The sequence below is a fragment of the Dreissena polymorpha genome, chromosome 3 (assembly GCF_020536995.1).
Source record: "Dreissena polymorpha isolate Duluth1 chromosome 3, UMN_Dpol_1.0, whole genome shotgun sequence".
NCBI lineage: Eukaryota > Metazoa > Mollusca > Bivalvia > Myida > Dreissenidae > Dreissena > Dreissena polymorpha.
Window position 1 is genome coordinate 48,412,451 of NC_068357.1, and position 16,005 is coordinate 48,428,455.

At 34.2% G+C, this 16,005-nt stretch overlaps 1 protein-coding gene across 1 annotated transcript; it reads right to left on the minus strand.

Moving 5' to 3' along the window:
* Nucleotides 1–4,684: 4,684 nt before the first annotated feature.
* LOC127874052 (growth arrest and DNA damage-inducible protein GADD45 beta-like) lies at nt 4,685–6,848 on the minus strand. Its single transcript, XM_052418165.1, has 4 exons — nt 6,686–6,848; nt 6,294–6,398; nt 5,796–6,097; nt 4,685–5,618 (listed from the first exon to the last, which is right to left on the minus strand). Exons 1-3 carry the CDS (start codon nt 6,736–6,738, stop codon nt 5,827–5,829), a joined length of 429 nt encoding a protein of 142 aa, XP_052274125.1. The 5' UTR covers nt 6,739–6,848; the 3' UTR covers nt 4,685–5,618; nt 5,796–5,826.
* Between the last annotated feature and the right edge of the window lie 9,157 nt (nt 6,849–16,005).

Here is a 16,005-nt window from a genome sequence, read left to right on the forward strand (position 1 = left end):
TCAACGCCAAGTGAGAAGTTTCTGTCCTGTTACTACTGAATTTCTTTCATCATTTATCAGTGAACTACGTGCACTTTTTCACAACACAAACACACACAAATGAATACTTCGTCGTGTCTTTGCCAGATGGTACAAGTCAAAAGCATTCTTATGAACATAGAATTTAAAAGCCCACAAAGGCATAGGCCAAACTGCATATAATTCATATATAACCGTATCAAAACAAGAGGTCAAATATTTATAAATATTTTAATGCTAGGTCATTGACCCTCTGGAGCCTTAGGCAGTTATACAATATTATTGATATAGTTTGTATCGGCAAATGAATAATATTTGCACAATTCACTGAATTACAAAATATATGCATATATTATGATTTTCTAGGTTAAAGTGATTCAACTAACGTCGTTAAGAAAGTTCATGTAATAAAAGAAACAATATTAGAAAAACTTTGCTACCAAGTGGCATGGTCACTTTACAAACATTCCCACACGCAATTTGTACTTACTTTGACCGTTCTGGCTTAAAGCGCGAAAATTAATGGACCATACTACGTAAACTAAAACTGGTTTATGTCATTGGTATAAATTCCCTTACAATCTCTTCCAAAAGACTGCGTACAATTATATAAGCAGCACTTTATGTTCAGGGTTCCTCAAAAGCTATAGAAAAGGTCACACATCGGTGGACGTTTATATATGATGTTGTTTACCAGGATACCGGATTTGTTTTATAACATGTAATTTACATCTTGTCTCGTAAATAGTTTACATCGAATTTCACCTTGGCATACATAGCAATGTTTTTATATCACTTGAAACACTACTAAAAAAATAAACACTTCTTAGACAACAACGCTGATAATATTTCCGTAAATACCATTGGAAAGTGGAGTGACAACGTGTTTAATTACACCGATAGTTGAGACAGTGACTGTTACGTTAAACTAACAAAAGTCTATAGTTTCCTAAATGTGGACTCCGAGCTTAATTGGTATTACGGTTAAAGACCTTTTGATAATCGCCATAATCGTCGAAGAGAGCCACATATTTACAGACAACCTACTTGTAATATTCGTTCTTTTTAGAAGCATACCACATAAGGTGTGAAAATGTTGACTTGTTATTTAACCAATGCACAAAACGTACAGTTCAAGTGGAAGGTCATTTGGCAGTTTTATTGTTTGACTTTTTTGCAGATCACTGTTTTTGATCATCTTAGGCAATCTGTTGAATAACTTAAAAATGGACCTTTATTTCTGAATTCAATAATACACGTTTTAATAAAGCCTATGAAAAGCTATGAAATTCATCACCAACTAATATGTGATATTCGTTCCTTTTCTGCAAGATGCCACATTGATGATGTTAGGTTAAAGTCGTTTAATGACAATCAAAAAAAGTACATTTGTTATGTTTTGTTTTTCCATTTTTGTCAACCACACAAAGTATTACAAAAATATGCGCGAATAGATATAGAATCCTTTACCACTAAAATACAAGATTGACTATGTTTTAATTAAACGACACAGTTTCCATTTCCCATGGTAAAGTTATACGCCAGTATCTAACGTAACAAAGAGATCCAGACCTTTACGAACTAACTAATGAGAAGCTCGCGTATGGTCTTGGTGCGTTAAGGGCAAGGTTTCGGAATAGTTCCGTCGATGTTAAAGGCATTAACATTTCACGAACACAATTTCCCAGAAGCAGGCTATTGGAGGCTTCAATATTTAATAGCAACATGCTCATTCTAAGGTTTCTTAGTAATATTTAATAGTAACATGCTCTTTCTAAGGTTCCTTAGTAATATTTAATAGTAACATGCCCTTTCTAAGGTTTCTCTGTAGTGATTTAGGTTTCACTAGTGTTTTTCTCCTCAGTGTAATCAGTTTTAATACTGTATCACGTAGATGAATGTTAATATCTGTCTCACATTAAAAGTGCAAAACTGTTTACCTATATGAGAGTGGTTTAATAAAACCGTGATTTGAGTTGCACACTATTTATTTATGTAATCAAACTGTGTGTTTCGAATTTTTAAACATTTAAGCAAAGTAATACTCACATGCTAAATCTATCATACATAAAAACACGCAAACAGTTATGTTCTTTGAAAATTACATTTGATATTGTCTTATAAAATGTCAAAACATGATAATAGAATTCATGTTGGTATATAGACATCTTAACGTTTGTTCTAGTTTAAACAAAAACAGCGGTTTTAACATATTTATTTAACGCGATATATAGCTAAACTGTACACTGTTATATTGTCTCCAAGTACTAATAACTGCTTTATTATCAATTGTTAAATAAACGTATTAAACATCAAACTAATATGTAAATAATCTTGGAATTAAGTGTAGCGTTTATCTGGGTCTATCGCACATATCCCGACGTCAAGGTTACGCTTTTTTGCAGATCACATCTGAAAGTGATCAATACACTCAGGGATATTCTCGCCGTCTGTTATTCAGACAAATACATCGAGCTGTCCTTGAAATTGGCCTGTTTCCAGTAACTGACTAAACAACAACACGATACAACTTAGAACAAGACTTTAGAGCAGTGCACCAGTACCGCTTCCCGGTAGGTGCCATTACTTAGGGTACTTCCTAAATAAAATGTCGATACCTTTATATTCAGGTATATTTCAGATTGTATTAAATGTAGGCATTCGTGTTATATGTTTAATGTTTTTTCAGTGACGTATTAAATTATAAGTCTCGCTGTTGAAAAATTTGGCTTAATGCATGTGCGGAAAGATTCGCCCCATATTACCTTGTGCAGTCAACACCGGCTGATAAAAGACAACGCGTTCTACTTGTATTGTATCTTTTGTGTAAGGAAGTCTTTCCATAACACAATGTAAGTCCAAGCGGAAAGTGTCGCACCTGATTGGCATGTGCGGACCGGACGGCACAGGCTAATCTGCGACACACTTAACGCACATGCATGAAAACCCGTCTTTCTAGAGCGACGCTCATATTCAAATCGGTAACAGGACACTTGTCTAATATTAGTCAGTAGAAATCGTGGTCAAGACCTTGATACCTCATTTATATTTGCGATGTACACGGTTCAGAGGTCAATACACAAATCCCATAACAGATTAGTGAGCTTAAATGACCACTGAGGAATGAGTAAGATCTGCTTACTACTATTTAAAGTAAAAGTAGTGATCCTTTATGCTATTTTTATGAACACAAAAGAAGGATGTTAGAAAACCGTTTTACATTTGAAGTATTAACCTTCAAGGAAATAACATTTAAAACACTCAAATACGAAAAGTCCCAGTTATGTCTTTACTGATGGAGGCGTCATTTTTTAGATTTGGTTTCTAATTTCGAGACAGATAACGATATTCTAGTGTCGTGTAAGGTATTAAACAAATATCTTAATGACGCAAACACAATTTTATTTCTAGTTCGAAATGTTTCTTACAAACAAATTATATAATTGGAAGGCAATTTATCTAGCACAAAAAACGAACAATCTCATATTCGTAAAAGAAGCCATCTAATTAAATGTAGCCCATCCAGTTACTGGTATCCGGTCTAATAAGGAGTTCACATGACAAGACATTATGTCTTGCAAATACCTTGAAATAACTTTTGCATTAACAACGCTCAATTAAGGAAGCTGAAATTATCGTGTATGTGCTAGTATAATTCGCCCCATTGGTGCGAAAAGGTACAATGTGCTTTCTAATTTCACTGTCACGTGGTACCTTTTTGCAACAAGGGGGATTTTGTTAATGCAGTACATGAAACGTGTATCTCAATCAAATATTCATGCAATGCATATTTTCTAAACTCTATTAATTTAATAATGTTATCTGCAACGTCCGTCCCAAAGTTTCAGTTGGTACAATCTTTGAAGGCCCAAAGAACAACAAACTAGCCTAGGCCAATATCGATCGTTTTTTTGACTGACCGAGCTTCTTGCGCGGCATGTAAAAGTCGGCCAATGAGCTTTTCAACGCGAGTGTTTCTTTTATTTCTTGAATAGTGTCCTTCAGTAAAATGGAAACACACGCAAGTCAATTCGTTTTAACGCCCGCCCCGGCATGTTACATTCGGTCAATGGCCTTAACTAACCTTTTCCATGCTAGCGTTTCGTTCAGTTAATACAATTAATAACTATTCAGGTAATCTGTTACATGCCTTTTAATTTGCGCGTTTCGTGATTTATGAATGAATCGTTCTTTTTTCATATTCAAAGACTACGAAGGTGATTATTTTCATTGCGTTCCATTTTTACAGAAGAGTTTTGTATAAACTGCTTACAACATACATTGTAATTAACCTTTTGAAGTGCATAAGGTCATTCATCGGGCAGTTACATTTGACTTTGCTCTTCCTTACTACTATTGATGGAAATGTAATTTTTACTTACTAATGTAAAAGTTATATACTATTTTGGATAATAATCTTTACCCATTCACAAGTTAACGATAACTTGTATTCATTTTTTACGAGTAAGTGTCGTCGTAGTATTATTTGTTCGACAGGACATTCCTCAGCATGTCTCAACAGTTTATCGATTACTGTACTGCATAACCCAACGGTGTATATGAAATCCTAATGCAGGAGTGCACCCATCGTTTCAATGCTTTCAAATAGGGCTTTGTTCAAGAATGCGAGGGATGTTTGGAATTCAAGTACAGATAAAACAGTTAGTTAACTTCAGTCGATTTAATCAAAGAACTAGACACATAGATACAACATCAACATGTTTACACCAAATTCAACATCAGTAGGTATGTACAAGTACAACATATTTTTAAAAGCGCATTGTTACAAATAAAAACACAATTAGATTGTGCAGTTATTTAACTGTACTGTAAAATGATTAATTGGTACCATCATAGAATAAGCTGTTATATGTTATTGCAAATAACTCATAATCACGTGGTTTCAATCGAAAGAATAACCATGCAAGAGGCACGATGCGACATCACATATGCACACAGTATGACAGTCATATGGTTTAATACTGCTCTGGTAATACCGACACGATGAATCATGAGCTCAATCTTTATCGCACACGGTGTCAGGTATAGAAAGTGACCGAATGACAATTAGTTATCCACGTTGTATTTGTTATGAGATATCTAAAGCACTCGTGATAATAGTCCGCGCTACTGTCCTGTAAGTTCAAATCAGCCACAAGTCATGAGTGATAACTGTCTCCATGCAATTGCTGCACATTCGTACTAACCACCCCACTTTGTCCATAACTCCAGAAGTTCATGTAAATGCGTATTCGCATTTTATATGTCATTGTGACGTTTTAACTATACCGATGTTGCGTTTTCTTCACGATCAAATGATATTTACGTCCAAAACATAGTTCAGGCTACCACTGTGCCGCTGCGTTGCTACAAACGAACTAACGATGAAACAGTTCAGTAAACTATCCATCGTCCGCGATGCTGTCTTTCGCATCAAAATGCGTCGTTTGTTGTTATTTAGTTCACGCTCTAGCTTATAATCGAAGAACATCAGATCCTCGTCTAATCCGGATCGCACATGTTTGATGTCATCGGTTGTCAGTGAGTGTTGACTCGCAACAGCTGTTGTTCGTGATGGTGATTAAATGGGTTGGGCTTCCCTGAAAAGAGACATTAAGAAATCACATAAGTTTTCATTGACTTGTGTTATTAAGTGTTATTTCATTTTAGCTTATAATTTACTTAAGCAAGTAATAATATAAATGTCGTTTCGATGATTTAAAATCAAAACAAAACAAAGACAGAACAGTAACGAAATACAACTATTTGAAACCTACCATTAAATGTGCGCCTATCGACAGGTCATTGTCAACCAATGTTGTTGAATTCACTATCATCAATATCGGTGAGGCTTGTGTCGCATGGAACAGTGGTCAACAAGACGCAGGTCAGATCAGTGGCGGAAAGCGTTTTCGTTCTGTTGACCTTCGAGATTCTATGAATGACCTTCTCCTGGATGTTGACAACTCTGATGTCGTTTTCCCAGCAATAGGCTTCAATCAACTTCTGCTGAATGTGCGCCGAGATGTCCTTGCTTTGCTCCTCTGGCAGGATGCACAAGGCAACCAACTCCGGGGAACTGAAAAAATGGGGCAGTCCAGATAAAGGTTTACGCCATGTCATCTGTTTAGTACATCAACATTTCAAACACCTATCAAAATATATTTACTTAGCCGCAGCTCTTCTAATATGAGTATTAAAACTGAATTATAGCAACTCCAAAAAGAAATAGATTAACATCTTAGTGCTTAGTTATACTATCAATAAATACTTACTGCTCAAGAACGCTGGCGCACTTGAAGACCCCCTGCATGCATTTCGCCTCTCTCACCGCCTGTAAAATGACCTCCTCTATGTCGGTTATTGCCTCTTCGCAAGACCTGTGACAGAAAACAGGTAAAAGGTGGTTAGGTACAACCTCATTCGGTTTCCTCTCTAGCAGTCATTATGTGCCCACGATAAACCAAGTTAAACCCGAGCTCTTAAACCTTGATAGAATTGTATTTGTCGATTTTAATTTCGTATGTCATTACATTTTAAATAACAAGTTGTTTACAGTTTAATTTAAATAAAATAAAATATTCAAAATTATGCTACATTCAAAGATGCTTTAATTATTGTCTTATACAAAGATAACAAACAAATGAAATGTTAAACAAATACTTACATTTCACTTTCAGATCCGGATTCCACAGACATATTCCTAATGTAAGCTTTCATTGTCACAATAATCCTTTAAACCTTGCACAATGAAATACGATAAAGTCAATGTTGTGTTGTGGTGTTTTAGTTTGTATCTCTTAGTGTTGCGTTATGTTATAAATAATCGAGATCGAAGCTTTTATACCAATGACCTGAACGCGAGCGGTTACAGTGTTTTCATTGGTCGTTACGACGTAAACAAAGTCACGCGGTTCAATCGATTGTATCGTGTAATTTTACAATGAACGAGGTTGTAGTTGTTATCGAGTACAACGTTCTACTTTGCTATGACCTCTTTTGAGACTGAATGGTATTTATACAAAAAAGAAGTTTCTTGGCACTTGATGCGCACTGTGTGCACCCACATACAATAGATAATGCGATGCGAAATCGATGTATGTGAACGGATCATGGTAAATAAATACAATGCAATATGTCATTATTTCCTGAAAGTTAGAGATTTTTCGGAAAAGAAATCAGTACGCATTCTATTATTTGCTTTCTAGTTCTTGAAAGTTGATTGTGGACTCGTTTAAGCAAACGTCCAAATGTCTTGAATGACTATCGCGTGGGTTAAACGCCGCATCTGCGGACAATGGTTCGTGAGTAAAGTTTTAGCTTTATGGTGATATGCACCATGAAGTCCCCACCATCAAAGCCAAATTAATATTTGCAGCCGATCTAACGAGCCTCGTTCTGTGCAAACTTGGCTGAATAAATGTTTATAAAATTTCGTTGCAGGTTAGACTGTGCAGTCCCTAATGGTATATTTGTTTAAAGAACGTCTCTTCTTAGAGAAAATCGTTAAGGCGAAAAGTGTCGTACTTAATTAGCCCGTTCGGAACGCATTAATATGCGCCGATTTCCAAGAACAAGAGTTAAATAATTTAATCAGACCGGTAGGCAAATATTAAACATGAATTATGAAATAACACACATTATTACTCACGGGTATTGTTGGAACCAACACAGGAAAAACACGGTCATTAAATCATAAACGTCGGTTTTTGTCCATTAATTTTTGACTTCGATGAGCTAAAAAGTCAACATTTTATATCATCTTGGTTCATGGGTGATCCGTTAAAAGAGCCCAATATAAATGCAGATTATGTGCGAAGGTACTTTTTCGTTCACGAATACGTATGTTCTTACAAAAACGTATTAGATCTGATGTCCTTTTTTCACAATTTTGTGTAAAACAGCTAAATGTCTGATTGATTCAATTACTCAACTATAATGTATATTTTCAACAAATACTGTCTACATCCTCTGCTTTTTTGCAAACTCAGTTATTAATTATATTATTATATTGTTACCATAGCGCCCTACTGGTGCGTAAAAGTACCATTTGCCTTCTTATTTCAATGTCACATGGTACCTGTTGGCACCAAGGGAGCGATATATCCATTGCAATTAATTTCAGCTTAAGCAAAACCAATGTTCTCTTGGTGATCAACATAACCCTCCAACCTATTCAGCTCAAGGCCCTCTTCAAATGTAGGTATTTAGATCAGCAATATTTTACGGTCTGGCTGTTGTTAGTTTCGTCTGGTTTTAAACTTACCTATAATGACCCTACTCATTACATCGTGATTTATATTAAGTATATTCTATTTTCTCTGCTTTACCGAACAACTGCCTTTTTGAGGACATCGCCCTTTAGGTCGCACGTTCGTTTTACCGCAGGATTTGCTCTTTGTCATATTTAATGGTATTGACTCCATGTTTATCTTTTTGACACTGAGAGAAGTAACTACATACATAAGGCTGGCTATGCGAGGTCGATGGCCGCCTGCATACAAGTGACCGACTGGAAGTAAGCATTTTATATTATATTATGAAGATAAATCAACAGATACAGACATTGAATTAGCATGTGCCTAATATACCACTGACATACAGAACAACGAACACTGAACGCAAGATTTATTCAAGGATGTCATTGTTGAGGTGATTTTGTCCGATTGATTCATCGCAGGGGAATATACACTGCGTAAACAAATGCATCTTGCTTTTAATTTAAATAAGGGTTACCATTTGTGCTTAAGTCTTACATGGCTGTTTAAATTAGTTTTAATGTTATGTTATGGTTTTCATGTCAGTTGTCTCTGTATTATTTATATTCCTGCTAGTCTAATGAAATAGGCTATTACGTGCAACGTGCAATTCCAATTTTCATCCATTTTATTCAAAGTTATATACTCTCCTTAAAATTTGTTCAGTATTTAAAATATAAGCTATTTCGATTTTAACTTAGACACAAAAAACGTAGAGACATATACCTACTCAACGTTCATTTCTTCGGACTATCAAATGTCGCCCAAATAGTTTTTATGTAAAACAAAGCAAAATGGTATACTCAAATGTTTAATTCATTTCCGTTAAATATCGCTCACATTCGTGTATGATAGAATACATCGTAAAACTGATTCAATTGTTGCAGCATTAAACCATGAAACTACTTAAATACGAACACCGATGGCGATACAATTATATGTATTGTGATTATCTACACAATGGCCGAAAAATATGCATCGATGAATATTAATGGTTATATAGCTCGACGATACGATTCATCTATATAAAATACGTTACACATCATTAAAAGGAAAGTGAAAGAATTCGATTCATGATATCTTATTAGTCACAGATGGGACGCAAGAATTCAATGCACAATTGTCATAATTCTACTTGATCAATAAGGTTGATGACCGAGAGATCAGATGTGATGAGAGACAAAGATGCGACACATTGTATGTGTCTGTATTCTTGTAAATCGTTATTTGTCCGTCTTTGTTGTAATTGTTTAACTTGAATTGTTTATATATATATATGTATATATATATATATATATATATATATATATATATATATATATATATATATATATATATATATATAACATTTAAGTGCATATGCAAATAACACAATTTGACACTGACAATTTGCGTTCAGGCTACTTATGCTTACATTAGAAATGTTCAACTGCTTAGTAGTAAATATGGTTAAATATGTTGTTCTTTGTGTATGAGTTATAGTATCGTGTCAGTCTTACATTGGCTTAACTATATTGCAATTGAATTGTTATTACTGCTGCACGCGTTTGCATAGAAGAGGGCAGTGATCCCATGAAAGGCGTGGAGCATAATTGGTCAATACAAAATATTCGGCAATGTCCGTGCTACATTAGTCCTCATTCTTTTCGTAACAAGAATCGCTACCATTGACATTACTAAACTGCCAAGTCTTGTAACAATTTGTGATTTCCCTATGCCACAAATAAGGCGAAGAAACTTGATATGAACTACTGCTCCTAATCTCCTTTTCAACTTTCTACAATCAGGTTTTGGTTTCGTTGTTGACGTCCGAGATGGTTTTATTGTTGTATTAATTTTTAAGTCGCCTCTTCTAAGATTTGCAATAGTGCGGAGTGTTCAAGACAAAAACGTTTGCATGTATTAATGTCGTTGAAAAACGATATATTTTGATCTTTTTTCAATTTCTTTAAACGTGCGTTAGTTTCGTTTTGTGTATTTACATATACGGCAGCGAAGCATTAACGTTTGTAAAAGCGCTGTTTTGAAGACTGCGGAGGATAACACTTTTATTTTCATTCTGTTCTTTGGTTTATTTTTATTCTTGTTTGTTGTTTTCTGCGTTGTTTTATGTTATTATTATTGAATTTGTGCATTCAAGCAAAACTGGTTATTAAATTGGCGCATTTGCAAACATGTATAGCCCATAGCGACGATAATAATGACCAAATCATTACGATTAAAGAATATCATGCATCTGGAATCGCGTGATAGCGCATGTTCTTTGGAATCTTTAACATGCATAATATGATTATTTCTTACCATGACTGTTTCAAAGTTCAATTTCTTACAGAAGCTTTACGAGTCGGCATTTCACAAGGTATTCTTTTTTTATTGTTCAATTAACATTGTCATTCGTTAAAAAGTTCGGAAATAGTTTGTACCGTCATGTGTTCAATATATCCAAGTATTCGCGTATAGCGGACAAAGAAAGCAGAAGTGTGTATAAAAGCTTCATCCATGAAATGGGTTTCTAAAACCAGCTGATTTATATGCTTATATCATGAAATTTTAGTGAAAATATACAATCAACAGTTTAAGAATAATCAGTAATTCAAAGCACAACCATACTGTAAAAGCATTGTTCTTGTCCGACAAAAAAATAATTTTCTGCTAGATTAATGCCAAAGTCGAAACAATTTGCCAATGGCCATGTACGTGATTATACTAGCATCAAAGCGCTGAAGGCACTGAAGTTGCTCGCCTTTTGCATGATCTTAGACGCAACTCAGTTTTCAAAATTATGTTAAAGCTTTTTATATCGCAAGTTTGAAAAATTGATAATCCACCGAATCCAACAAATATCCTCTATATATTCGCAATATAATTATATCCAAAGAAATGATGCATACGAAATGAATTAATGATTAAAACCGATTATATAACCATAATGTTTAGATTGTTATTTTCTTGGTGGAAATAATTAAATTACAGTTGAGAAACTCCATGTGACATACACATGACATAATTAATTCTCAAACATTATAAACCAAATACAATATATACTTCGGCTCACTAAAACGGCTCTATGCTAGAAGTATCCAATATCTCTTACAATACCTTTAATAACACTAGGTGCAATAATAGAAGCAGCAATATTCTGTTAAAGAGGGCCTCGTTACATATTGTGGAATGTATTGAAGTTTGCCATTAAATTCTTTAAATTTGTAAATCTAAACATTGGAACGAAATAGCTCCAGTAAAAAAAAATGAATAAAATTAAAGAAATGAAAAAAGTAATCCTCAAGTGTACTCGAACCCCTAACCCTTGCTGTGTGTATGCCATAGTATATTTACAGGTCATGTTTTCCATTTTGTTTATTTACGAAAATGTCAAAAGGTCATTTAAGCCTTTAAGTGTAAAGCTAAACTGCACATACCAGTGCATATGCACCATCGATGTTGACAAACGTCTTGTCTCGTAAATAGTTTAAAACGACTTTCACCTTGGCACACATAAAATTGTACATATATCACTTGAATATGTTCAACAACAAAAAAATATAAACATTTCATTGGTCGATATATTTGGAATGATTAAAAAGCACCGTTAGATTACTTTTGTCCGTAAACACTGTTGGAAAGTGAAGTGATTACGTGTAAAATTTCACATCAACGATATTTGAGACAATGCGAGGTTGTCACGTTGACACAACACAATGATATAATTGCCGACATGTGCCATTGGAGCTTACTTGATATTACGCTTGCAGACCTTTTAAAGATAACATTTGAATAATTACTGTCGCAAAGAGCTGCCGGATTGCAACGGCCTACTTGCAATATTCGTTCTCTCTGGGAACATGATACAGTATGTTTATCAAACGAACAAATGGCGCTTCGGTGAACCTTTGCCTTTTTTTTATCAACATAAGTAACCGAACTGACAATTACAATGCAAGAGCATTTGTCAGTTAATACGTGCACTTTTTTTCGTATTTGTGGACATGTATACAATGCCTAAAACAATTGATCTTTATTTCTGATTACGGATTTCCACTTGGTTGGTTCAGATGAATAATTTACCTTTTATTCTATATGACATAATTCGAGGTGCACCAATCCGTATGTAGGTTTAAACACTTTTGAATGCCACATACTGTTCGAAACTGAAACTTCAATGCAGTGTTCTTAATGGGTTCGTTTTTAACAAGGATAAGAAAATATGTATTGTTACTTAATTAACCCCTTCAAACGAATACTACAGACACGAATAAAAAAGTTTCAATAAATCGTTTAACAATTAAATTGATTTAAATCATGGATAAGCTTTATATTAATATATGTTATGCAGGCATCTGTCCGTTTAGAATAATTAAAATAAATACAATGCATGCCCATCAAATATAAGTAATTGCCTTAATGTTTCCTTTTTTCTTTTCATATCTCACCGCCATTAAGGCTATGACAGGAACTGTCTTTAAAAGTATCATTTTGTTGTATGCGCGTACACATATAGAATCCTGAATCACTAAAATAGAAAATGGACATCAACTTTTCCATTCCCATGATTATTGGATTCGCCATTGGTTAAGTAAGGAGGACCGAACTTATAAGACTTGAACTCATTAATGACAAGTGTGTTACTTGGTATGTTGAGGGGGTGTTGGTTCGCTACGGGCAATGTTTTAGTATTGTTTACGTTTTAGCAATGTTAAATGAATAAACAGCACACTCTCACGACAAGCAGGCTATCGGAGGCGTCAGTATTGAGTACTTATATAATGCTCTTAATTAAGGCTTCTTTGTATTGTTTGAGGTTTGCTAGTCTATATCGTCTGATCAAAGAAAACACTTCTAATATTGTATCAGGGTCGAAAATGAAATGCATGATGCAGTGTTTACCTATTTAATATTTCGCGAATTATTATATAAAACATGTAAAGAGGTGTGCGCTATTGTATAAAATTAAATGAGTTTGAGTAACATAATATTCACTTAGTAGATGAATCAAACATTAACACATGCATGAACGTTGTTTGGAAACTGCAATTTGTATTGTCTTGTAAACGATCTTAGAAATGATGTTGATATACATATCACAGTTCTTGCTACCTTAAACATTAACAACGTTTTAAACCTAATTATTTGACGCGCGATATAGCTACATTACTCGCTGCTACATACATGTACAGTACTAAGAGCTAGGAAAGTGTCAATCATAAAAGTAAATGTCTAAATCAACATCAAACTCATATACTGAGTATTTTGAATCAGCGATTTCTATGAAGCATATTTATATGTCTATCGCTCATAGTCCGATTTCAATGTTAGGTTATTTTGCAGAACGCATCTAAAGGTGATCGATGAACACTGAGATATTACACCGTCTGTTATGCAGACACATTCATCGAGCTGTTCTCAATCTACGTGGGTTGCTCCAGTTACTGACTTCACAACAACACGATACAGCAGAGAGAAAGGCTTTAAAGCAGTGCACACAGGTAAAAAATAAGTACCGCCTATGTGTTATTACCTGAAGTACGTATACCATTATAATGTCGGCAGCTGAACTTGCATTTATAATAAGAAATTATTTAAAGAAGGCATTAATGCACTTTGTTGATAATCAACCGCGTCATTTTGATGACTTTTATATAACTGAATCGGTAACAGGACAATGGTCAGTGAATTGGTCAGTGAGAAGCGTGGTCAAACAATGACATTATATATGTATGGTACAAATGTCAATGTCAATAAACAAGTCCAATTTTCAGACTGGTTACTCAAAATGACGACTAAACACTTTATAGAAATTAGTATATTCTGGTGTCAAAGTAGTGATCATTTATTTTTTAATGAACACAAAACGCAGTGTGGTTCAACACCGTTACACCTGGGAAATATTAACCTTCAAGAACATTTGCTTTCACGTACACAAATACTAAAATGTCCTGTTATGACTTACCTGATAGACGCGTCCTATTTCTGGATTTGTTTTCTATTTTCGATATAGATAGCGCGCTTTTTTGTTTGCGTCCAGTATGAAACAAATATTAAAAGTGCACAAACAAAATTGTACTTAAAGCGGGTATATGCGATTTTGTCAAATATTTATGAATTTATATAAAATGTGTAAAAAAACTTATTATGTATATATTTCAATATAAATTAAAATAAAAGTTAACAAGAACATGTGTCGAAAAATGCGAAATAAGCCAGATATTTAATTCTGAAATTGAAAACGGCTGTACAGCCGAATTCGCCAGCATGTATACCATACATGTACGATGTGAATCTAAACTTAGTTTAACGGTTTATTTGAATTCCTGCAACGATATCTATTCATACGACACACGAACACTAACTCCGATCCTAATACAAAGACGAATGCTTCGGTTATTGTAGGAAAATATGTACGTCACAATCGGCTCGGGGCGCTAATTTGTCTTTGCTGCATTTTATGAAATTCGGCTTTGATGTATATTTTTTCTTGCCTATTGTGTGTTATTGTAACGTATTTTATTAATATATTACAATTAAACTCATATAAAAAATCGTATATACCCGCTTTAAAGTTCGCAATCTTATTCGGTGAGCTGATCGACTCTCATGCGTCCACACTTCCCAATACACAAATTATTTAACAATTTTTTTTTCAAGGTAAGTTTGGCCTTTTGAGTCTTGCCGTAATTCATCAAAACGTTATATTTAATTGTGTCCTTAACACATTTTAGACCTGTAAATTCTGTTAATGAACGTCTCGCATTTCTTTAGGACTTGTCGTGCGGGTCTCACATAAAAATTTGATTTATAATCCAGTTTTAGCGCTTCAGGTAAAAATTAAAGGAAAGTTATTTATTTGCTATAAAAGTTGTGTAGTTATTTTGTATCTCTTTATAGTCTCCCACTCGGTAATAGTTGCATTGTTCACCCCATGATGACAGTTTTCAGACTAGAATATCAGCACGTTTCCGTGATACACCATATCATATCCACTTTTCATTTCTGTTTTATTTCTAACAATGTCATCTTACATATAACACATTTTCTTTGTGGAAATAGAATGTAATATTAATAAAACAATAACAATAATATTGTGGAATAAAATTATGGGAAATATGCTGATTTATTAAAGTTTATCGAATGTTCCTCGTGGACATAAAAGAAACATGCATAATTATTGTTTGTTCATGCAATTAAAAAAACTAAGCCATTTAATTATATTTTAAAGCATGATTGAATGTTATGCAATAAAGAGACACAGAAGAACTAAATTTTTATAAAACAGTACCAAATCATCCTGGACTTGTCAGCTGCATGATAAATCACATTCCTGTGCGTGGCATGTACGACAAGAAATAGTAAATGCTCTAGTCCAGGATTGTGTCATTTACATTACAAGCTTTGACGAATAAGCCAAAGTATTTAAGGACAAAACTTACAGTAGAGAAGCGCCCTATAGTGGTTAACATTTAACCGTGCTTTTTCATCAAATATTATTCAAACACAAATAAATTTCTCTATGTTTCTTAGTAGCAAAAGCATGATCCGTCTGCCATGTATTAGCCCCTTTTATTGTTTACATAAACATAGGTCACATTAGAAAGCTGAAATAAACGTGTTTGTGAATGTTTGTGTAAAACGCTATTGAACGCAGTACTTGTTAGATGTACCTCAATGCAGTACTCATGCTGTACATTCATATACGTATGTATGAACTAAAATTATCTTCAACGCGCGGCATGTA

Bases quoted from the DNA above. Each gene is read 5' to 3' on its own strand.
- LOC127874052 (XM_052418165.1), bottom strand. From the start codon at position 6,738: ATGAAAGCTTACATTAGGAATATGTCTGTGGAATCCGGATCTGAAAGT. The intron at 6,399-6,685 runs GTAAGTATTTGT...TTTCTGTCACAG, and splicing joins TCCGGATCTGAAAGTGAAAT to GTCTTGCGAAGAGGCAATAA. The intron at 6,098-6,293 runs GTAAGTATTTAT...CCATTTTTTCAG, and splicing joins TGCGCCAGCGTTCTTGAGCA to TTCCCCGGAGTTGGTTGCCT.